The sequence below is a fragment of the Euleptes europaea genome, chromosome 1, assembly GCF_029931775.1.
Source record: "Euleptes europaea isolate rEulEur1 chromosome 1, rEulEur1.hap1, whole genome shotgun sequence".
Classification (NCBI taxonomy): domain Eukaryota; kingdom Metazoa; phylum Chordata; class Lepidosauria; order Squamata; family Sphaerodactylidae; genus Euleptes; species Euleptes europaea.
Window position 1 is genome coordinate 38,544,654 of NC_079312.1, and position 25,567 is coordinate 38,570,220.

The window sequence follows — 25,567 nt, forward strand, 5'->3', positions numbered from 1 at the left end:
AGAGCGTTGCGTGATATGCATTGGTCTTCCCTCAATGTTATCTTAACAGCCCTGTAAAATGAATTAGGCTGACAGTGACTAACCTAAAGTCACTCAGGAAGCTTCATGGCAAAGTAGAGATTTGGACACAGGTCTCTCAGATCTGACCACTATACCATGTGGGCTAAATCTGCTATATTGTTATTTCCTTGCATGATGAACAGATTACCTGCCCAAGGTTGCTGGAATCAGACAGGCTTAACATTTGAAGCATTGTCAGTGTGTCATTGGTTGGTGATTGAAAATGATGCTTTGTGATGTCACTGTCGACATAGAAACCAAGTGTCCATGCAACTGAAAATGCCATCAGCCAGTATTAGAGCATGGACATCTGAGAGAGCAGGCAACATCTTGCATACATCTGGGCCATCAAATCTGCTCAACTGAAAGAGGAACTGGGTAAGGCAATTAAGTGAAATTACTTCCAATATGCCTGACAGCTCCACCAATCCAATCCCTAATCCTGCTCCTGAGAATTCACCCCAGAATGGTGGAGGTTTATCAGAACAGCCAAACAGTGCCCCAGTTGTGCCTGAGGATATTGATGAGACAGTCAACCAACTTTTTGATCAATTGTCAGTATCGGTTACAAAGTTGTCACTAGACCTGGCCAAAGACAATAGCTCTGACACTACAACAGATGAGGTAGTGGAAAAGCAAAACGGTTCTGGCGATACTTTCTCCGGAGGGCAAACATCAGCTTCGCCAGCTGACGGAGGACAATTAGCTGACCTCGGACAATTAACTGACTCTGAAGTGATAGTGACCAATCAGAATGCAAATGACAGTCAAGTGAATAAAGAACTCCAGGCTATTCTCCAGTGGATGGTTGCATCTCATCTCCATGTACCCAACCTGACGTTCATCAATGAGAACGACAATGAATTGTCCAAACTTCCGCTGTTGGCAGAGAAAGCAGGCAAGAAGGCATACACAGTGGGAGACATTCTTCAAGAGGTAAAGAGGTACTTTGTACAACACCAAGCAGACAAAGCTGTGGGAAATGTACCTTCTTGTGGACTGATGGACTGGCTCCTTGCTCACCTGTGAGATTCAAACCATAGGTACTCAGTCAAGCCCAGGTGCCTAAACCATGTTTTTAGCAGCAGGAGATACCATCACCACAGCACCATTGGCACATCACAATGCAGTGATCTCTACTTGTTGCTACAATGGGAGCTGGGCAAGATCATCAATTAAAAAAGCTAAAAAAAAAAAAGTGGGGATCCATGCTATTTTTTTTTACTCTGTTTAAAATACAGATTTTATTAAAAGTAAACAGCGTAACAACTTCCCAAATGATATCTCACTCTGCAAAAGAAATACACTAATCAACCTGAGCCTTCCCCATTAGCCTTGTTTTAACACTCAATAACCAGGGGATCACCTGGTTACATTGCTAAACCCAATGGCTAAAACTACCAGTTTATTGACTAGATCAGGGCTTCTTAAACTTTTTCCATTCGCGACCCCTTTTCACCTGAGAAATTTTTACACGACCCCGGGTATATAGGTATATAAAATAGGTATACAAATCAAATGTTTACTGATAATAAATCGTAAAGAAATTTATTTTAAAACAATTATTTGTACATATAATTTTACCATTTATGGTTGCCAAATTGTTCTCAACCCCCACATTCAGTTACGCGACCCCATATAGGGTCGCGACCCACAGTTTAAGAAGTTTTGCACCAGATCAGGGGTCCTCAACCATCTTGAGCCTGTGGGCACTTTTGGAGTTTTGTGTAAGAAAAGCTGGACCAATCACAAAATAGCTGTGGTGGGGGGTATTATCAAAGGCTGGGAAGTCCCAAGCCAAGAATCCTCCTATGAGGGGGGCAGCTATTTCCAAAGGGCGATGTCTCCTGGGGTCCTCGGAAGCAATTCCTGCTTGAACGGAGGGAAGTCAGGACTGGGTCTTTCTTTTAGGGAAGCGATGCTTTGGAGAAGAAGCAAGCGGATCCCAGGAAATCACATGAGTAGGCACCACAGAGTTCACACGTGCCACTCTGAGGATTCCCTACATTAATTGGTAGAGATGCTGTAGTGGACATTGTAAGGGAATTGCTAACTGCACGTGCACTTACTTTGCATGCTTGTTAACAGCTCTTTTAGATGACAATCACTAAGTGCAGCAAGCTCTGCTAAGCTCGGACTGCAGAAGTTTGTGTTTATACAGATGATGCAGATTGCCCTGTACTGGTATATTCTCACATTGAAATTTTATTTTCTAAAAAAATGTGTAATCCTGGAACCCCCAGTTTTGCTGCTAACAGTAATAATAATAACAACAATAGTAATAATAACAATAGTGACAATAGTGACAGTAGTAGTAGCAGTAGGTTAAGATTATTATTTTGGGTAAAAACTTCAAAAGTCTAATAACCAATGAAACAAAACAGCATTTGACTCAAAATGACACCCAACTCTGAGTTTACAAGCATCATAAGCAGGGGAATGGGGGTGGGGCAGAGGAAACAGGAGGAGGAGCAGAAAGTTGGGGTAGGAATTGTACTTCCTTTCCCCCTGCGAGCCCCCACTTGTTTCTCAATTAGTCAGTGCTGGAATTTGTAATGATTCAATCCATCCCAGATTACACGCAAAACCCCAAGACTAATTTTGAACTAGGAACAAGCAGCGTACCTTCCACCGGACTCAGCGTCGTATTAAAAGTTGTAAGCTTTTGAGTTACACAGAATTCTTCAGTGGGCAACATGAGCACTGGAAACGTTCAGGGGCATGTACGTTTCTATTTTAAGTTTCAGGTTGAGGTGTTTCTACAGCAGACTGTGGCCAGTACAGTTACGAATTGGATTTTCTCATGGCCAGAGGTGGTAATTCTTGCTGGTTCTCAGATTACAGGATTGGCCATGTCCAAGCAAAACAATGGAATGTACATTAATTCACTTATAAAGCTGTCTGTCTATCCTTTAGGTAGGAGAGAAAGAACAGAAATGGCAAGATGCATTGCTTTGGCCCAGAGCCAAGAGAAAAATTCAATCACATTACCTTTAGTTAATGGAAAGTCTGTGTGTCAGACCTCCCCCTCTCTTATGTGTGTTTTGGGGGTGGAATGTACAGGTTTCACTGGCTTCCTCCTCCCTCCCTCCTGGCAACCAAATTCTCATCTGGACAGCCAAATGCAGTATGACACAAACATTCTAAGTAACACTTGACTTCACCGCCATACATCAGACAATGAAACAGGACAGAAGTATCCAATTATGTCATCTGTTTTTCACAATAGTAGTTCACGTGTCCTTTTGTCACCACTGAAACATAAATATGGCAGCATAATTCAACACCATGGGCTGGTGCCACTCATGAATGTATGACCAGAGAATATTGCAGAATTTATCGGATGTCAGCTGGGACCAAAGATGCAAAATCAAAGTAGCTACTAATTGTGGCTGGTCAGTCTCTCCAACTTCCTCTACAGTTGCTTGGAATGCTATGAAATGGATTGTTGTCAAACATCCAAAGAAAAGCAGAACAACGATTATATTCCAGTGTTCTTGCTATGGGGTAAAGCAGAGGCAGAACACCATTAAGCATGAATGGCTGTTCCATGGTGCAGATGTGAAGCTCAAAAGCACCATCAAAGCCATGAATCAGGGACATTTTCTCCAATATATGCTGATCTCCAAGGGCTGTCTGCGTGCTTCCAGGCACAAATTCAAGTGCTGGCTGTTACCTTTAAAGTCCTAAACGACCTAGGACCAAGGTACCTAAAGAGCAGCCCTCTTCCATATGTTCCTGCCTACCCAATGAGACTGCCTGTTGAGCCAGCCAATAACTAGGAGTAGGGCTTCCGGAGCTGTAGCAACCCAACTCTGGAACATACCGTGCTTCAGGTATATTTGTTACCTAAGACTAAAATAGTAATGCTCTGCCTTGCCTCCAGTCTTAATTTGAAACCCTGTTTTATCTTTTATCTGGAGGCTCCTAGTTTTATTGTTACTGCTTCAATTTATTCAGCTCTGCCAATTGCCTAGTGTTAAAAGTCATGATTGACTGCTCTTGTGTTTAGCAGATAAACAATAAAATCAGCTATAAGGATTTATTTTGCTACTGCTTCATGGTTAGAGAATGGAACTCTAAATATAGAGTTGGGGGGTTCCTATCAAGTCACAGCCAACTTTTGGCGACCCTATAGGGTTTTCAAGGCAAGAGACGGACACAGGTGATTTGCCACTCCCTGACTCTGCGTAGTGACCCTGGTATCCTTTGGTGATCTCCCATCCAAATACTGACCAGGGCCGACCCTACTTCACTTCTGAGATCAGGCTAGCATGGGCTATCCAGAGGGAACTATAGCTGGTCATGTCTTTCTGGCAAGAGAACCTGCATACTGGTCCCGTTCATCCATGACATTTCTAGGGATCCAACTAGAACATCTCAGAAATATGCCTAAAGTCTATACATATATGATATAATATATATGGCAGTTACAGGTAAGCACAATTCAATCCCATTGATTTTAGTAGTGGAGTTACACACCTTAAAATATGTCCCACTCAAAGAAATGGGGGGCAAATCTGTCTGAGTTTGGCTGGATTCTGCCTACGGTGTATGAAGGAGTTCCCAGAAGCAGAATTTTCTTAGGCAAGGAACACCAGCTTACATCTGCCCAGAATTGTTCCTGGTGTTCTTTTCTTGTTTAATTGGTCAAAGGTCTATTTCTAAAGCAAGACAGTTAATTTATCTGAACTGGCTCATCAGCCTTAAACATTCATGTGACAAAGGAAACATTAAAGATAGCACCATGGCTCTGTGGCACAGCATCATCTTGGAATATGGAAGGTTGCAGGTTCAATCCTTGGTATCACCAAGTTCAAAAGGATCCGGTAGTGGATGATATGAGAAACCTCTGCCTGAGAACTAGGAAAGCTGCTTCTACACACAGATGACAATACTGACCTCAATGGGCCAATGGCAGCTTCATATGCCCATTTAGCCTGTATTTATTACCATTCATTGGTTTCCTGTTCTTCCAACGATCTTTCTAAATAAGAAGGTAGTGGATTTCACATCTTTTTTTCTAGACTAAACATGCTGGATTCCTTCGATGTTTACTCCCAGCAATTACCTATTAGGCTTTTTTAATGATCTTTGTAGCTTTCAACTCTTCTTTTCCCTCTCTGGTTCTACAACTGATGCTCCTGTAGATTAACTCCTGAATACTCCATATTCACGTATTCTGAAATGCCAATGGTCGAACAGAGGGTTTTGTCTCCATTATTAGACTTCTCTGTTTAATTATAGTTTAACATGAACACATCTCTACACTAATGACTCCGCAAAGACAGCTGATGTTTTACAAGAGAGATTTATGTTGTTTGGCAGCTGAGTAGCCTATTGATCTTGCTCTGGCACTAAACACGTTGTAGAGCACTGCCCCGTCCTTTATGAATGAGCTAATCCTATTTTCCACTCTTTTGGTCAAAAATAAAAATAAAAGGACTGCTTGCAACTTCCCCAACACTTATTTGGCAAAGGACTGTGATGCTGAAGAGGCTCAATAATGCAGATTTCAAGTGGCAGGCTGTGAGGCGTTCTGGGTCATAATCCCCCTTTGAGAGCCAGTGTGGTGTAGTGGTTAAGAGCTGTGGTTTGGAGCAGTGGACTCTGATTTGGAGAATCGGGTTTGATTCCCCACTCCTCCACATGAGCGGCAGACTCTAATCTGGTGAACCAGGTTAGTTTCCCCACTCCTACAGATGAAGCCAGCTGGGTGGCCTTGGGTTAGTCACACTCTCTCAGCCTCACCTACCTCAAAGGGTGTGTTTTGGGGAGGGGAAGGTGATTGTAAGCCGGTTTGATTCTTGCTTAAGTGGTAGAGAAAGTCAGCATATAAAAACCAACTCTTCTTCGTGTTCGTGTTTTAAGACTGAGGTAAAAAACCAGTTTCTCCATTGTTACCCCACAACAAAAGCACTGCAACCCAAGGCCATGTCTCCTAGCCATGTCTCCTAGCAGTCCTCATGTCTCCTAGCAGTGTCTCCTAGCAGTCCTCATATGGACGAGAGCCAAGAAGTCACAAATGGCCATGCCTCTGCTCTACATGGTCACTACTACTTCCTGACACAGGCCTCCGCTTCAGCATTGCAAGCACATGTATACATACAGCAAATGACTCTGCAACATGAAACATCACTTAGCCCAAGGGGGGGGGGGTAATTGACCTTTTACTACAAAATATTTATTTATTTTTGAACCTTACATCCCACCCTCCCCAGCGGAGCTGGGCTCAGAGTGGCTTACACAACATTAAAGTCAGAACCAACAGATATTAAAATTACAATAAAATCATGTTAAAAACGCTATAAATAAGAAACATGCCCCAACGTAAGTCCATAAAAACATACACAAAATGTATAAGGTGGCACAGCCAGTAATATATGGTCCACAGAGGAGCCGGTAAACAGAACTCCCCAGACAGATTGTAATAAGTTCAAATAGAAGCATGGGGTGGTGGGAAGGTAGGGAGGCCAGCATTGATGGAAAAACCGCACCTGACCTCAACCATAGGCCTGGTGGAATAGCTCTGTTTTACAGATCCTGAGGAACTCCTTACAGTCCCTGGTCTCATTAGAGAGACTATTCCACCAAGCAGGAGCCAGGGCAGGATATAAATAAGCAGGATATAAATAAAACTGTATCATCATCATCATCATCATCATCTCACACAGGCATATCAGTTAGGGTTGCCAACCTCCAGGTACTAGCTGGAGATCTCCTGCTACTACTACTGTTCTCCAGGCGATAAGAGATCGGTTCACCTGGACAAAATGGCCGCTATGGCATTGAAGTCCCTCCCCTCCCCAAACCCTGTCCTCCTCAGGCTCTGCCCCAAAACCTCCCACCAGTGGGGAAGAGGGACCTGGCAACCCTAATAACAGTGGGTTACGCCAACTGCTGCCTCTCTCTTCTGTCTAAAGAGAGAAACAACACTGGGTTCTATTGCTTGATATGTCCTTCATTCACTCATTCTTGTTATTGGGCAGGACATCTTGTATGTAACTCTTCTTTTAGCATCTATTTCCTTTGCGGGTGCTGCACAGTTCCAAAAGTTAACAAAGTGTTCTTCGGCTGTCATTCTACCCAATGGTTCTAACAATGCTGGAAGGCCTAAAAAAATTTTGGAGGCAGCAAAGAGCAATGGTTAACCACTCTGCAATGTCCTCTTCTACGTTAGCGACACAAAAGACATTTACAGCAGAACTGAATATCCCCCCCCCTTCAGCCCAGTACCTCTAGTGCCTTTGGTTTCTGCTGTTTGACATCCTGTCACAACTGCCAACATATGTGAAAATATCCACAGTGCCGGAACTGCAGAGTCCACCGAGCCCTTTGTGAAAGGCTGAGGGACTAAAGGCATCAGATGATAGCGAAACTAAAAAGGAGCAAAGGGAATTCCGTAGCTATACATTCTCTGACAACAGCTGCAAGCAATTCCCATAAGCTCAATTCTACAGACGATGGTTAAATAAATTACTGTGAGAACTATGAGAAAAATGCTTTTCCTGATGTAACTTTAGAGTTAGTACAGATGGGTATCAGAATCTGGTCCTGAAGCTTTTGAGTTTTCTGGAGCAGAAAAGTTACTGGGTTGCAGAAACAGTTGTTAGCATTTAAAGGGCTTTGCAGGTCTGTCTTTTGGTTGACTCATGTGCAAATTGTTTTCTTCTGTTCCATGAAAACCCATCCCAAATCCCTCATGTTTGCTGGTGTTGGGAGATGAACTGCTTTGGCAATATTTTCAAAGGAGAAAGGCGAGGGAATCAGACTTGCTCCTCAGTGGATAATTAAACTGAAATACGCTTTAGGCTTAAGTCAACTAGCAAAATGGCACGGCTGATCTATTTCCATTTCCAGCTGCAGCACTTCAATCTCAGAAACCACTTGAAAATAAAAACTGTAATATACGAGATGAGCAACAAGACCATAAAAATGTAACCAGCAGCAACGGCGACACAGTAAGATTTCAGCTAGGATTTTGCTGCAGTTAATTTTACACAGAAACATGGAAACTATCCTCAGTACTCACAATATTGCAAGTGTAACTGGTCAAACACAAATAAAAATTGCGTTATCCTAGGTCTATTGCTCACTCACAATACAGCTGTTACCACCTGTATTCTCCAGTTCACTAGGACAGATTTCTGTCCCAGGACTTGGGATTTTCTCCTGAGCCCCTGCCACTCAGAACAGTAATTACCAACCCACTCTGACACTAAACTGGTCCTGGCCGGGGAGGGAGGGCTAGAAATATAATAAAATAATAACTCTTAATTCACAAAACTGGGGAAATAAAGTAGGATACATCTGAAGCAACCCCTACCCTGTCCCACAAGAGGAAAACCCAATAATTTGTTGGAAAGAACACTGGCTTTTGCCCAGAAACCACAATAATATCTTGGGAAGTCCTAAAATGAGGTGGACTCGTGTGACTGCAAGCCAGATGGCTGGTTGCTTTAACTGGGTTAGTTACTTCTGTCCCGGATGTAGTGTGGACAAGACAGGAGAAAGAGACGCCCCCTCCGCCGGCGGCGCAGTGGGGGGAAATGCGCACACGCACCCCACTCCATGAGTAGCCAGATTTCAATTTATTTTCTTTGAAATATGGACACATTTCTTGCCAGGCAAAAGAGAAAGAAGTGGTCACAGCTGCCAGTTTTGACTTGAGCTCCACAGCATTCCCCCCTTATTTTAGTACCGTTTTAATGGGAAAGTAGGAATGCAGCCAATTTATTTGTTTACATGAAAAGGAAGACAATTAAATATATCAAGGTCACCTCATTGGCTCTGAGAGTACCTCTTTTCAAAGCCTGCGGAAACCATAAACTGGGCCATCCCAGCAGTGGGCCTGTCTAGTAGGGCAAAAGCGAAGCGTGGAAGGGAGTGAAAGGCTGGGAGATAAGCAACCAGTCCAACAATTACACCCTGATGCAATTATCCACTAAAGAGCTTTGCCCTTTTAATAACAGCATTCACTTACACCTACCAGTGGTTTGCTCTTCACAGAGAATACCTTTGCAAAGTAAACAAATGTACAAACCGACAACTAAAATTAAGAGTAAAATGACACACAGAAGACGGGCAAAGGTATCCCAAAGTCAACATGGTGTGGTGGTTAGTATGTCTGAGTAGAATCTGGGAGACCAGATTCAAATATCATCTCTGCCATGGAAACTTACTGGGTGATCTTGGGCCAGTCTCTCTCCCCCCCTCTCTCTTTCAACTCAACCTACCTCACAGACAGCCTATCCTTGTCATGAGGATAAAATAGTGAAAGAAGAATGGTGTTGTAAGCTGCTCTGGGTTCCCACTGGGTAGAAAAACAAGGTTAAAAATCTGAACAAACAAAAATAAATACCCCCAGATCAAACAGAGATGGTGGAGTTAACGTTTGATGGATTTCATCCTTCAGGAAGGGTATAATGCATGCAGGAATGTACATGGCTGTGCTTCCAACCACACTACACTTTCTATCCATAGTTGGGAGGTGTAGTAATCTAGGGTTTTTCACTTCTATACCATATTGTGAACCAACTTTAAGGGTCAGATGACATCTATGGTATGTAGCACAGGTTAGGTTTCAATATGACCTGTGTTCACGATGAGTCTAAGATCTTGTACAGCCCGTTTAAGGGATTGATCAACAGCTGTTTATCCAGGCTCAGGAACAACTGGATCTTCTGGCAAGGGAGGTAGATCACGCAATTCATACATGTGGTGCCAAATATACATGCCCTCGCTGACAACAATGAAGGGAAAGGGGAATGACTATGTGGAAATATGTGTTGTTATGGTTCAAGGCTGACAAAACATACATATATTTCTCTAGCAAGGGGGGAAATGTCTCTCTCAGAAACCATTCAATCTATTGCTCTTGACAAATTTTTTCAAACAATATGCACTTGTTTCTGTCTTCTCGGTCAACAGGATTGAGTAAAAACCTGCAGCCCTTTCCACTGGTGATAGTTCTTGCTCCTCTTCCTTCCCAGTCTTCTGCAGAGGAAAAGATTTTCTCCAAGCTATGGACTGCTTGGGACAGGGAAGGCTGGAACTTGACCTTTACTGTATACCACTCCAAGATGATTTTCCTGTTCCCGTCTGTCCCAAGTGATGTGTGGCCAAATATTGGGGAAAACATAAGGAAGCTGGGAAGGAAGGAAGGGGTCTAGGAAGCGTCTCAGGTTTCCACCTTCCATGTCAAAAGCCTTTCTTTGAGAAATTAGAGGGCTTTGCTGTTGTGTCCAGTTTCCTCTTATTCTGCTGGAAGAACTGGTCTCCTTCAAGCAGTGGCTGGACAAACATTTGTCAAGGATGCTTTAGGCTGATCCTGCATTGAGCAGGGGGTTGTACCAGATGGCCTGCATGGCCCCTTCCAACTTTATAATTCTATGGTTCTGTGTTTTAAAAGTGTGTCCTTCGGCTCGGAGTACAAGCTTCAGCAGCTCAGAAAACCTGGCTCCAAAGTGAATCAAGCCTCACAGCTGTTAAATTATTCTCTAGCTTGGGTGGTAAATCCAACCGAAAAAAATACCCCAGCAAAACATCTGCCTTGCTGCTGAGAAGTGATGTGCTGATGCCAGCAGACAGCTAAGACAAGGGAAAATTCTTGCTGCCTCTCCTCTGCCTCCAGCTTGGACGCATAACATCCATGGCAACTAGGGAATTCTGAGAACAATGCTGCCAGGTGCCTGGTGCATTCTGGGAAATAATGTCTCAGTCATTTAGGAGAGAAAAAGACAAGAGGGAGAGGAGGATGGAGAAGGCAACAAGTTGGTCTCCTGTTAGTCTGGCACCCCACATCATTTGCCAGCAGCAGGTCAGATAAGCTGGGGTGAGCTCAAAGACAAAGGGGTGAATTCTTTGGGCAACTACACACCCAGAACTTTATGGCACTTTTGGTAACATTATTGGGTGTGCCACACTGTTTATAATTTCAGTGTGCTTGGAAGCAAGTTCATAATATAATTAACTATTTGCTGAGTTCTTTGCAAATAAATAAGCTCAGTCTAACCACACTTGAGTCCCGGGGAGAGGGAGTTCGCCCATCTCTAGTTCCATCTGGTACTAGTGAGGATCAGGTCAAAGTGTGAATGTCAATGAAACAAGAAACATGTTTCGACTCTTTTTTTGTAAAATGCCATCTGCTGTGATGTACATCTGGTCATCTAGCGAGTGTCCTTAATTTTCTCAAGGAGCAGTCAGTTCCAGAGTTGAAAAGGCGCTTCTTGCTCAAATACAGAACCCTTCACCTCTTTGTGGTTCTCAAGTCAAGTGAAGCCAAACTTGTGTTCTGAAAACAGTCCAGGGCACGTTTCACCACATCTGTTTGTCCCAGCGCATCCAGCGAAATTACCGCCTAATGTGTTCTTCTCTCCAAGCGAGTCAGGGGTGGCACAAAGTTTCTCCCACTGAAAGAACCACGACATTGCCATCATAACCGGATAGTTAGCCATGGTTATTCCCAAGAACATGCTTTGTACTCAATAAATTCTGTTTTTCTCCTGCTTCTGTCAGTAGTAGAATCATAGAGTTGGAAGGGGCCATACAGGCCATCTAGTCCAACCCCTTGCTTAATGCAGGATCAGCCTAGAGCATCCCTGAAAAGTGTGTGTCCAGCCTCTGATTAAAGACTGCCAGTGAGGGGAAGCTCACCACTTCCCTAGGTAACCAATTCCATTAATCATATCATTCTTCTCTCATCCCCCTTTCCTTGCCCACCAAGAGAATGATACTGGACAATTTCTCATGAAGGAGATATCTGAAATTTGGACTTCTTGATCGTTCTTCTCAGTACAGACTGTGATGAGGCTGGCTGTAGCTACTCATGCCCTGTTACGCTTCAGCAAACTGTCAGTGTGGTATAGTGGTTAGAGTTCAGGATTAGGCCTGGGGAAAGGCAGGTCCAAATTCCCACTTGAGATGGAACTCACTGGGTGACTCTGGACTAGTCATGTTCTCTCAACTTAACTGACCTCACAGGGTTGCTGTGAGGATAAAACAGAGGAGCAAGAGCTTTCTGTAACAATCCACTGGCCCAGCGGTCTGGGACAGAACCAATCTTACAAATGCCATGCTGAATTTCCATCCCCACTCAGAAGCCATGATGCCAGAATTTTAGCCACAGTCAAAGTAGGATCAGTGTCAGCTAGCAGGAGGAGGAGGAACGGTGTCTGCTGTCCTGAGATTCGTGCAAGAAAGGCAGACTAAAAATGAAATATACAAATTTTAAAAGTAAGAGTAGATTTTAATCTAGCAGGATAGATCTTGCTCAGGCCTTGACAGCTAGGATCTTCTCTCACTAGCCTGTCTGACTTTCTTCTGAAGTCTATAGCACGCTCGCCAGCTTTCCTTTATACTGCCTCAGATCTGTAATGAGGGACACAAGCTTGACTTTTCCCGTGAGTCTGCCTGTTTGGTTACCTCATTCTCATCTGAGGAGTCATCCACATCCCCATAACTGTCAATGAAGAAGGCTGCTCCCTTCTTGTGACTCTCAAGCTCAAGCAACCATCCATGCAGACCCTGTATGCTGAAAGGGTTCATCTGCCTTAAATTAGCCCCAGCCAACTCCTGATGCTTACAATGTTACATATTTATGCATCTAAGCTATTTCTGTATAAAAATCATCACCCCGAAGCAGATTACAATCCTTAGATATATTTTAAAAAACCACTAAATGTGCAAGCCACCACTACGGAAACGAAAAAAAACAAAACACAAAGTAGGGTAACTACACTAAAAAGTAATAAAAGAACCTTGTATCCACCAATATCAGAACAGTAGCAACCCTGGCAGCAGAAATAGAGATGTGCACCTATTAAAACCCTGGTATTTTTTGGATTTGGATTTTGTGAAGGACAAAGACCAGAACTTGGAGGTATTCAGGTCCAATACCCTTCAGGATTCAATTCAGGTTTTTTCCAGGATTCTAGAATTATTCAGAGGAATTGGGGGAGGGTGCTTCGGAGTGGTTATTTTTAAACCAAATGACATCAGACTTGCAGAGGGGGTCTAGTGCTGCCCGTCCATTAAAGACCCCCCCCCATTTTCAAGCAAACGGGGCCAATTCGATGGGTCCCTGAACAAGGTGCCCCCACCCAATCCTGCTTATCTCCATTATTTCCTACAGGATGGGGGGGGGGGGTTCAAAGAAGCTAATAGCACACAATAGCAACCACTGGCCAAAAGCCTGCAATGCAAAATACAAGCCCAACAGAACCAATGTCAAGCCAGCCTTGTGTTTTATAAAATACCTACAGTTAACTCTTAAAACATAACCCAGAACTTTCTTCTGAACTAGCTAAAACAATTAATTTTTAAAAAAATCCACAGGAACACTCCAAAACTCCATAAAACCACAAAACAAAACCAAGGAAACCACAACAAAACCACAAAACAAGAACCAGAAAGAAAAGAAAGGCTGAACTCCCAAGTACATGGTTCCCCCAATAATAAAAAAAAAATCACACAGGAAAACTTGAATTAATATTGTGAAACAAATTCTACCATTCCTGAAGATTGTTCAGCCAGCAGGCTGAGAACAAGAAGGTCTTTCCAGGCAGGCAGCAAGCAGTAGGAATCAAAAGCAGAACACACTAAAAAAAAAAAAAATCTAGCTCTGAAATGGAGTCAAGCTGTTTTTGCCCATGCACAGATTATTCCACATGGAGCAGCAAAAATGAGAAAACAATCCCCCAGAGCTGTTTCGGCATGGGAAAATGGCTTGGGAAGGAAGGCAGGAGCCCTTCTTCCTTCCTCGGTGGCATTTTCAGCCTGTTTGGGCTATCCTTTATTTTTTAAAAAGACATTCCACGCAGCTGCTGTGTGGCTGCAGGAACCCCGAGTTTAAAACCTAAAGGCGTAGTTGGCCCCTCATGGAGCGACGTGAGAATCTGACCGAGCAGGCCGTTCAAGTGCTTCCATTTACATCTGATCCTATTGCTAGGACAGCTGTCTTCCCACTACTCCCTTGCATTGCCAGGGAACCCTGAGAAGTGGGAGAAAAACAGTCCTGGGAGTTTTAAAATGGCGGCACTGAATATTCCCAAAGATTTCCAGGATATTTGGAGAATCAATATTCAGTATTCTGGAATCCCAAATGTTGTTTCTGTTGACCAGAGTATACCTGAAAAATCCCAGTAAGGTATTTCTGGTCCAAAAATATTCAGGCACATATCCCTAATCAGAAAGATGTGGCAACAGTAGAACTCCTTCGATTTGCCCCTGAAATCGTTCTCACATGGAAGGGCTCAGTGCTGCTGGTGCCAAGACAACAAGATTGCCGTAAGCACAAAAGAAGCATAGTAGCCCACTGATCCTGTAGATGTACTTTGAATCCTGATTCTTCCTTATATTTGCTGAAGCTGCTTAAATTTGGGGTGAGGGGCAAGCTTAGTAACGCTACACCCCCTACCTTCAGCTGAGAAGAAGTTGGAACTGCTTCAGGTTTGGTATTGACTTCAACTGCTTTCCCAACCCAGGACACAATCTCAAGGGCAGGGCTGATGACAGGCAACTGGCACAGGTATGCTTAGCAAGCATGGGCCTTTTCCCACAGACTATGATCCCGCTTGGTCTTCAGAGTAAACACTTGGCACTCCGAACAAGTTGAGACATTGCATTGTTTACCCAAACAAGCCAGGCACGAATTCATCACAGGCGGCTCTCCCTTCAACACACTGCCCTGCCTGAACTGAGGCTGCGGGGGCCACGCTTAGTGCTACAAACTCACTAGCAAGAGTTAACTGTTTAACTGACCAGATGGACAAATTACTGACTAAAAAAGCCTGCCTTATTGGGATTTTGCAGCATTCCACTCGGCAGCAGTACACCCTGATCCTTCCTCTTACCAAGTGCTAGAAGCAACTGAAAAAAAACCTACAGAGACATGTATAAATAGCTCTCCTTTCAGATCCTAAATGTTCTAGAATGCTCCGGCTTGCTGCTTTGAATGCAAATAGGAGGAACTACACATAAAACAGAGACCACGTGGTGTAGTCTTCGGTCTGTTATGAACGGCTGTTTCACTCGCCGTCACTCCTCCAAGGACTTCGGGTCTTTGTGTTGATTATGCATGCCATTTCCGACGGTCAGAGGTCGCCTCTCTCGCCCCCTGTGTTTCCCTATGTTTTCAGAGACCTGTTTTATCTTGAATTTGAAAACGCCGGCAAAACGCGGGGAGATGCAGGAGAAGAGCGAGGCGACCTCCGAAGGTCGGAAATGTCATGCATAATCAACACAAAGACCCGGAAACAGCCATGCATAAAAGACCTTAAAGTCCCTACCCCACTATGAAATTCACTGGGTAACCTTGAGCCAGTCTCTCTCTCAGCCTAACCTACCCAACAGAGGATAAAATGGGGGGGGGGGCACCATGTATGCTACCCTGAATGCCTTGGAGGAAGGTGGGATATAAATGTGACAGTTAGCTAGAGCCATAATAAGAATTATGCATATACTAAACAGAACCCTGGGAGGGGGGAGAATGCAACTTACAGGTACAGGGATGTGATGTTGGCAGATGCCGCTCCCAGGGATGGAATGGCTGTCAGTTCATTGTTACTCAGTCGCCTGGAAGAAACAAAATCAGTCATTTAAGCCAGAAGGTTTTGGGTTGTAGTTGTTTTTTTGGTTTTTTAAAGCAAAACTGAAGCGCATCAACTCAGGAAACCTTAGGTAAATTGCCTTTTTGTACCGATGAAGTTCATTATCTGTCACCCTTTAACAACCCAAAAGTCACATTTCTCCAGATAATTAGAATTCTGGGTATCTGTTCCAATGCTTCCTGTATCTTTGTGACTTTCCAGCAAAGAGTCTGCCAAGAACACTTGCAACAGAAACCCAGCTGCACATTCCATGCCTGCTTTAGTTATTGCTAACACATATTTATGGAACGGCAGCTTCGCCAGTGCCCATCAGGGGTGGCCAAACGGCAACTCGTGAGACACATGCGCACCTTCTGGCAAGGCCTGAGCGCTGCTCCTGAAGAGATCTCAGGCACACACAACCCGTTTGGGACACGGCCTGTTACACTGGGGGCATTAATTCCTGGCATAGGTATTAGCAATTATTATAACCACTGTGATGCATGACAAAGGGAATACCATTAGCAATAAGAAGAGCAATGGGTTTTGTTTGGTTTTAATGATTTTTAAAACGTGTTTTCATTATGTTCGTTTTTAATCTGTTAGTTGCCTTGGTGGCCCTGAAGAGAGCAGAAAGGTGGGGTCTAAATGTTGTAAATAAATAAATAGCACCATAAGCATTCAGTTGTGTACATTCGGTATCCCTCCGAATGCACCATACAAACATGTACTCTTATACCAGACACGGAGTTCAGCTTAGAATCAAGTTTATTTTGGTCCAAGCCCTCCCTCCTTTGACAAGTGTAATTAACTTTGGCTAAATCACACCCATTGTGAATAGGCCCAATCACACAAAAACAGGCACACAACTGCCTGGCAAAGTCTCAGAAGCTGGGGGTGATTATTCTAGCCACCAGCAGAAGAATATATCATGCAAAACATATCACGATGGGTAGCCGTGTTAGTCTGTCTGTAGCAATAGAAAAGAGCAAGAGTCCAGTAGCACCTTAAAGACTAACAACATTTCTGGCGGGGTATGAGCTAATACCCTACCAGGAATTTTGTTAGTCTTTCAAGGTGCTACTGGACTCATGCAAAATATACATACCGGGTTTGATTCCCCACTCCTCCACATGAGTGATGGATGCTAATCTGGGGAACTGGACTTGTTTCCCCACTCCTACATATGAAGCCAGCTGGGTGATTTTAGGCTTGTCACAGCTCTGCGAGAGCTCTCTCAGCCCACCTACCTCAAGAGTGTCTGTTGTGGGGCGGGAAAGGGAACGTGATTGCAATCTGGTTTGATTCTTCCTTAAGTGGTAGAGAAAGTCGGCGTATAAAAACCAACTCTTCTTCTAAATCTACTCAACACATACAGGTCACAAAAATTCAGTCATCAATGAAGAATTTTGATTATTTTTTTAAAAATTGCACACACATTATACAGTTAAACAATTTTGGACTCCAGATAAAAGGGCCCCCATTAATGTCAGACATTTTGGGGGAAAGAAGTAGAGGAATACAGATGGCGGTGAACTGGGAGGCACTTTGCAACCTCAAGCTATACCCTGCATTTGAGAAGGCCCTGTTGAAGCAGGGTGGCTAGGGCCCTGAGCACTGGCCCTGAAGGCCCGCCCCATGGCCCCTCTTCATATACAACCAGATACTGCTAGCATTAGCTGACTGCTGATACTAATACTAAGGGGCAGGGCCTGGGGGGGCTTTGTTTAACTCCCTGCCAACTCCCAGCCATTGCCTTGCTGCAGCTGCCACAAGAAGCATATCTTTTGCAGCCCTGACCCCCTCTGCTAACAGGCCGTACAACAGACATCGCCTCTGCCACTGCAATAAGAGCTTGGTATCAGGACCGGGCGCCCCAGCAGAGATTGCAGCAGCCTGATTTGCGCTGCCCTGGAAACATGAGCATCCCTCCCAGGAGCGACTAAAAAGGAGCGTCAAATATTTCAGGGCTTCGGCTGAGGGAGAGAAGAGCGATCCGATATTTAAGATCCAGCAAGAAAATAATACCCTGGAAATGTCTGAAAGCCCTCGCATTCAAACCAAACCAAAAAACTTAAAAGAAATGCTCAGGCAACACTCTTGGACACTGGTATATATGATCCTTTCCAAAGAGCACAGACAGACAGTTGTACGACAGCTTTCCTTCTTTCTATTATATTGGCTATGCTATCAGATACAGAAGTATATCCCTCTCAGTGGCAGAATGCTCGAATTCTCTCACTGAGTGAAAGCAGATCTGGGTCACTTAACATGCTCCCTTCTTGGTTTGAAGAGCTCTTGTTTGTATGCTGAATTAGCCAATTAATTACCATAATAACAGCTGCTTGCCTGGCAGCTTGAAAACTGCCCTCGTTGCTCTTCACCCTCTCAACCAGCAATTGAAAAGCCAAAGATTTTAGAGCAAAGATGGTTTCTTCCTGCCTCGGGCCATGACAGTGGCTTCTAAGTCATGCGTAAGTGGGTTTTCTTTTTCTCTACTGTTTGTGATGTCCCAAAAGTCCAAGGGGGAGGAGGGAGGGAGGGAGGGAGGGAGGGGGAGAGAGAGAGAGGGAGGGAGGGAGGGAGGGAGGGAGGGAGGGAGGGAGGGAGGGAGGGAGGGAGGGGGAGAGAGAGAGAGAGAGAGAAAAAAAGAAAGAGAAAGAAAAGAAATCTAGCAGTCTCGACACCACATGCTCTTCAGTTTAAAAAGTGTACAGTATAATCAATAATTTATACATCTAGTATAATTGATATATATGGCAGAAAATTACCAGCATCAAACCAGTACAGGATTGCCTGTTAGATATACATACATGTGATTTAGGGTTGCCAACCCCCAGGTGGTAGCTGGAGATCTCCCGCTATTACAACTGATCTTCAGCTGATAGAGAACAGTTCCCCTTGAGAAAATGGCTGTTTTGGCAATTGGACTCTATGGCATTGAAGTCCCTCCCCTCTCCAAACCCTGCCCTCCTCAGGGTCTGCCCCAAAAATCTCCAGGTATTTCCCAACTCGGAGCTGGCAACTTTAATGTGAGTGTTTAGTCCAATAAAATACTTCTGGGAAATTTCTGAAATTATTCTGATGAAAAGATAAATCTGAAAAGCTGAGGTGTGAAGACACTGTACCATGGTGTTCCCACAGAACCTCAATGACTGGTAGGCTGCTGCGGATTTTTTCTTTTTACTGTCGCCTATTTTACTACAGAGTTATGGATGCCATTGGATATCCTTTTATGAAGTGGCATGAGCCCGTTCGGGAAAAGGTAGGACATATACAAAAATAAAACAAACGGTTGATGGGCAAGGGGTAAAGAAAGGAAAAGCTAAGTAGCGAAAAATTCTGAGCATGGGTCTCCTCAACAATAACTTGCTGGACTGAATCCACCACTGCATTACAACAGCCAAGACAGACTTCTATGCTCAGTGCAGCTCTCTCACCTCTCTACTCCAGCCCAATATACTGTTCCTGGGTGACCCTCTGTTCACCAGAAGCAGCATTTCGGGGTGGGGGGACAGGACATTTTGGACTACAGTGGAAGGGGAAAGAAGATAAAAGTTGTGCAGCACTGGTAGAAATCATTTCATCCACAAAAATGCTCTGGTGGATCCAAGTCAAAGACTTTAAAATGAGCAACATGCCATAAAATAAATTATTATAGGTCTGGAACGAATAAAAGAATGTTACTTAAGTGTGTCTACATCAAAACAGGTGTCAAGAGAAGCACTTGCAACTTGAGGCTATCTATCTGGATTCTCACGATCTCAGGTGATTTCAGATTTGGCTGTCTCCAAGTGCAGAGGTTCCCAAACTGTGCTCCGTGGAGCACTTGGTGCTCCTTGAAACATCTCCTAGTGCCCCGTGAAGAGATTGGAAAGAAACATACTACTGTCATTTGGTTTAGTATATAGGTGCTAGGTGAAAATTTTCCTCCTGAAAAATGCTCCATGACTCAAAAAGTGTGGGAATCTCTGTCCTAGTGGGTTCAGTTGCCACTTTAGTACATGATACATTGAAGCACATTTATTAACTGTCGCAGATATTATTACTTTTGAGGTAACAACTGTTACACTTCTTCTCCCTCTTTGCACTTTTCCCAAAGTATCTGCAATAGCATAGTTTTATTATTTTATTAAGTTTCTTCATAACAAGGACTTTAGGATATATAAGAATACATTCTTACTTTATCTACAATGGAAAATTTTAACAGAGGTTATGTTTCTGGCTAGAGCCAGCGTGGTGTAGTAGTTAAGAGAGGTGGGTTCTGATCTGGAGAACCAGGTTTGATTCCCCATAAGCATTGCAAGATCACAACTACATGGTAGGCATATCACAGGGATACTGCTGAAAACGGCATCCCTGTGTAGAGTTTTTTTGTTAGTCTCTGTAACATTTAGAATAATTAACCTCATGTTACAATAGGCACTGAGCAGTGACGTTGCAATGTGACATTTGTCACGACGTAGGTGAAGTGATTCTGAACATTATGGGTGGGAGGCAGAACTGAACACAAGGTGCCATTGTCCAGTGGCTCCCCAAATTATAGTTCTAGCTTAAGGCCCTGCTCCTGTTTTCCATTCGAGCCTTGTGTTCCGTTTTGTAACTTGAAAGGAAGATGGCTGTACATCATAAAAATGCATTTGATATTCTGCTATGGCTTCTGTATGAAATGAGAGAGTGGTAAATCGAGTAAGGCTCTTTTCCCAAACATCTCCCCTTTTACAAAAAAAAAAAAAATTTAGGGGGGTTAAAACCCTAAGTGCCTTTCAGAGGATCCTCAAGAGAACTGTGCTATTTTTGAGCAGGATCCATTTCAGCATGACATTCGCTGGCAAATGGGCTGTAAATATTTTATACTGAGTAGCTCTCCCACCTCCCCTTTTTACCACATAGAATAGTGAGATCAAAGGGTTAGAAAGCGAGTTTCCAATCACAGCTGCTGTAACTAGTACTCACTTTTATTTATTTATTTTTTCAGAGAGGCTCCCAACCAGAATCAAAAGCAATAGACCCAGCCCACTGACTGTTACTCTCTCCATTAAAACACCAACAACAACAAAACGCACAAGACAAATTATTGAGTTATTTGTCACTTTTTAAAAAATCTTGGCCAATAAATGAAATTACCAAATGCTAATAATTTAAAGCTTGATGCATACAGTCCACACTAGGCATGTGTGTGTGTGTGTGTAAAGGGCCGTCAAGTTACAGCCGACTTATGGCGACCCCTTTTTGGGGTTTTCATGGCAAGAGACTAACAGAGGTGGCATGCAACGAGTTAAATTGTGGAACTCCCTGCTACAGGCTGTGGTGATGGCTGACAACTTGGAAGGCTTTAAGAGGGGAGTGGAGATGTTCATGGAGGAGAGGGCTATCCGTTGCTTACTAGTCAAAATGGATACTAGTCATGATGCATGCCTATTCTCTCCAGGATCAGAGGAGCATGCCTATTGTCTTAGGTGCTGTGGAACACAGGAAGGATAATGCTGCTGCAGTCATCTTGTTTGGGGCCTTCCTAGAGGCACCTGGTTGGCCACTGTGTGAACAGACTGCTGGACTTGATGGACCTGGGTCTGATCCAGCATGGCTTTTCCTAATGTTTTTATGTTCTATGCAGGGGAGAGATTGCTCAAAGGCTGCCATTGGTCCCTCATGGGTTTGGCCACATCCTCATAAAGATTCTAAGTAGAGGGAGGCCACTGGGCATGCCCCAGGCACGGCTGGGGCCTTCAAAAGGCTTGAGAGAGGAGAACAAGGCGGACATACCAGCTTGGGCTCCCAGCTCAGAAGGCAGTAGAGCTAAGAGGTGAAATAGGGAGGTATTCAACCCCTGCCTATCCTTGTACAAGTCCAAGGGAAGGTGTTTTAGCCAAATGAGACCCTGTTTCATGACAGTGGGCCTACCAGACAGCTTTTCAGACGAGAATTGGAAGGGGTATAATTATATTTAGGGGGGGGGGAACCCAATCTGTGAGTAGCATGGGTTACTTTGCTGTTGTTGGTTTTGTCTTCTTTTTTCTTTTCTTTTTTGTACATCAACTTGAGGTTTAAGAGGAGGGAAGAGTCAGGGTAATTTAAAAAATAAAATAAGGGAGTGCAATAAATTTATTAACATGCCCCCAGGTTTTAATTTCACTGCAAGGCGCAGGCCGCTCTTAATAGAGTCAAATGCAACCATTAAATCAGTTTAAGTTGGTCATAAGCAATTACTGCTCAAAGCCCACCACTCCAGGGAGACACTGTCCTTCCTGTTTGTCTCGTGCCTGCAAATGCTCACACTTATGAAGTAGGGTTGCCAACCTCCAGGTACTAACTGGAGATCTCTTGCTATTACAACTGAACTCCAGACGACAGAGATCAATTCACCTGGAGAAAATGGCTGCTTTGGCAACTGGACTCTATGGCATTGAAGTCCCCTCCCCAAACTCCGCCCTCCTCAGGCTCCGCCCCAAAAATCTCTAGGTATTTCCCAACCCGGAGCTGGCAACCCTATTATGAAAGATGGGGGGGGGTGAGCAAGGGATGAGTTTGTGTGCTGCCAAGATCCTAAGAAAGGTTCAACCCATCTCTGTTCTCGATACCCAGGGACCCTTCGCAGTACCCCTCTCTGCAACACGGTTTCCACTGGAATAAAAGGCAGTGTTCAGTGAAGAAAGTAAAGGGCAGAGGTATCACTGTTGACAGATCTAAAGCAGACCCCTGCCGTCTGAGATCCCCAGACATCTACACAGTCCCTTCTGGGGTTCCATTTCACATAAAGCTCCTGCCTAACAGGATGTTGGGAATTCTATATCTTCCGAACATGTCAAAGAAGAGCTCAAAGCAGCTCCTATTGACAGCAGTTTTTAGGGGAGAAGGATAAGAGATGAAATTTCTCATAACGTAACTTGTACTCTTCTTTGAAAAACTACTTCAAGACTAACAAGATTCCCTTGAAAAAGCCTCTTGGGCTAAATGCGTAGGGAATTTTTTTCTGAGGATTAAAATATATTTTTATCTATTTTGCACCATTGGCCTTGGCCTTATTTTTTTTTATCTCATAATACAGTGTGCCACACTGAAGGAGCTGGGTATGTTTAGCTTAAAGAGGAGAAGACTGAGAGGGGATCTGATAACCATCTTCAAGTACTTGAAGGGCTGTCAGATAGAGGATGGTGCTGACTTGCCCCAGAAGGTCGGACCAGAACCAACGGGTTGAAATTAAATCAAAAGAGTTTCCATCTAGACATTAGGAAGACTTTTCTAACAGAGTGGTTCCTCAGTGGAACAGGCTTCCTCGGGATGTGGTAAGTGCTCCTTCCCTGGAGGTTTTTAAGAAGAGGCTAGATGGTCATCTGTCAGCAATGCTGATTCTATGAACTTAGGCAGATCATGAGAGGGAGAGAACCTTGGCCATCTTCTGGGCATGGAGTAGGGGTCACTGGGAGGGTGTGGGGGAGGTAGTTGTGAATTTCCTGCATTATGCAGGGGTTTGGACTAGATGACCTTGGTGGTCCCTTCCAACTCTATGATTCTATACTAAGAGAAATGGATTGAGACTTTGGTTGGAATACTTTTTTAAAAATCAGTAACTACATTTTTTTTTGTACTGGCTCCCCCGACCACAACCGTTGCCACTCAACCTATGCTCTCAGGGTGAGACCAAAAATCTCCCAACTTGCCTCCCAGGTTAGCAAGCAAAAGGCAGAAGCGAATGAATGAATGGTTCTGTTGCACTATACACTACACCTTTGTTTCCTGGGAGATTCGGGACAAGCTAGCATGAGATGTCACAACCAAGTGCATTCTGCCTTGGCAGAGGAAAGCATATCCGCGTCGCCAGGTGTGGTTACCTGAACTACTCTTGCTAATCCTAACATGAAGTGCAGAGAGAGGCAGAGATAAAAGGAGCCAACACCAAAGATTTCCAATAACTGTACAGCAGTTTAATTGAGATGTTATGTTCTGCTAATTGACTGCTTAATTTTTTAAAAAGAGACAGAAAGGCAGCACACAGGTGCTCTATGAAAGACAAACCATACCTCCGATTTAATCTGCTGATGCAAGCTCGTGGTACAATGGAAGCATGTAATGGGAAACTATATACATTTTTCCTTGCGCTTTCTTGGCTGGGGTTGGGGGCAGAGACCAAAGTGCTTTTCAGAGAAATACTTACACCTCCCGGAGGTTTGGCAGCCCAGAGAAGGCAGAAGGATCAATCTCTGACAACTTGTTGTGGCTCAGGTTTCTGTTGAAAAGAAGAGACAGGGGGATCAGCATATCACAGACACTTCGCTCAACAAAATTTGGCAATCCTAATTATTCTTGGATTGCACCAAAATACAGGTTGAGTATCCTTTATCTGAAATGCTTGGGACCAGAAGTGTTTCAGATTTCGGATTATTTCGGATTTTGGAATATCTGCATATACATAAATGAGATGTCTTAGGGATGGGACCCAAGTCTACACATGAAATTCATTTATGTTTCATATATAGGGTTGCCAACGTCCGGGTGGTAGCTGGAGATCTTCCACTATTACAACTGATATCCAGGCGACAGAGATTAGTTCCCCTGGAGAAAATGGACACTTTGGCAATTGGACTCTATGGCATTGAAACCCCTCCCCTCTTCAAACCCCGGCCTCCTCAGGCTCCACCCCCAAAATCTCCAGGTATTTTCCAACCCAGAGCTGGCAACCCAATTTATAAAAACCCTATACACATAGCCTGAAGGTAATTTTATACAATATTTTATGCAATATTTTAAATAGTTTTGTGCATGAAACAAAGTATGCATACACTGAATGATCAGAAAGCAAACGTGTCACTATCTTACCAGAAGTTTTGGATATCGGATTTTTCGGTAAGGGATATGCAACCTGTATGGCCTGCATTTAAAGAGTAGTTCAAACAAAATGAATGGAAATCTGTTTATTAACATGACTCTTCTAGGATGGAGCTGGTGATGAACGGTTTCCAACCAAGTTAAAAAAAAATTCCCCTAGAAAAAAAGTACCAGCTCCCCTGCGAGACAGTCATGATTATGCTTTAATGATACAATGGTAATCCTTGATCCTGATCTTTTGGCATTTAAGTGTTGCTCTCTGCTTACTGCTCTTCAATACAGTTACTAGTTCATAAGAAAGCCACTTCATTTAATAAAAAGAACCACTAAGTTTACTCAAGAGACCTCTTTATGAAAACTGTTGTTACACTGGCTAGCAATCTTTCAGCAAGGAGGCTGCTTTTGATTGCCAAAATATATATTTTCATCAGAAAACTAACATAATTTACAGAAGCAAGAGTGTTTACAGATAAGTAAGGGATTTCATTCAGCATGTCCTGAAGTTATATCTTATAGCATCGAGCCATTCCTGTGTTTTCTTTGATGCACTGTGATTTTTTTTTAATTTTCGAAAGAATAAACATAAAAGAAAAGGGATAGGAGGAAAATAGGGGATTGAAATAATGCATCGAAAATATTACATCTACTGTTCAATTATATAGAAGAAAAAGTATATACACTGGGTGTGAATATGTCTTTTATCCCAATTTAACCTCTAACATTCTAAAATGTGATATATTTCTCTTTTTCTATATATTTGTTATACTAAACAAAAATACCTTTAAAAACACATTTTTAGTATTATCCATATTGAACTTATGCTGTTTTAACATAAGCATAATAAAGCCTCCAATTTAGAAACAATTCTTCTCTAGGTCTTTTGTTTACTAAATTAGTTATGACAGCGTGCCCCGGCAATTTATTCTTCCATTCTCCTATGTTGAGACCTTCATCCAATTTCCATTTCATGGCTAGTACCATTCCGGCAGCTGTGACCGCATATCCATACAATTCCTCAGACGCCTTTTCCAGTGTTGCTGGTGTTATCCCAAGGAGCACAATGTACTGTGATATTTTTTATTTTATTTTTTAAA

General features: G+C 43.4%; 1 protein-coding gene across 1 annotated transcript in view; it reads right to left on the reverse strand.

Moving 5' to 3' along the window:
* LRIG1 (leucine rich repeats and immunoglobulin like domains 1) overlaps positions 1-23,906 on the reverse strand; it is a 108,406-nt gene extending 84,500 nt beyond the window's left edge. The window contains exons 1-2 of the mRNA XM_056846696.1: positions 23,803-23,906; positions 15,559-15,633 (exon numbers count right to left, since the gene is read on the reverse strand). Coding sequence (XP_056702674.1) covers positions 15,559-15,633; positions 23,803-23,906 — 179 coding nt within the window. The remainder of the gene's footprint in view (positions 1-15,558; positions 15,634-23,802) is intronic.
* Positions 23,907-25,567: the final 1,661 nt, after the last annotated feature.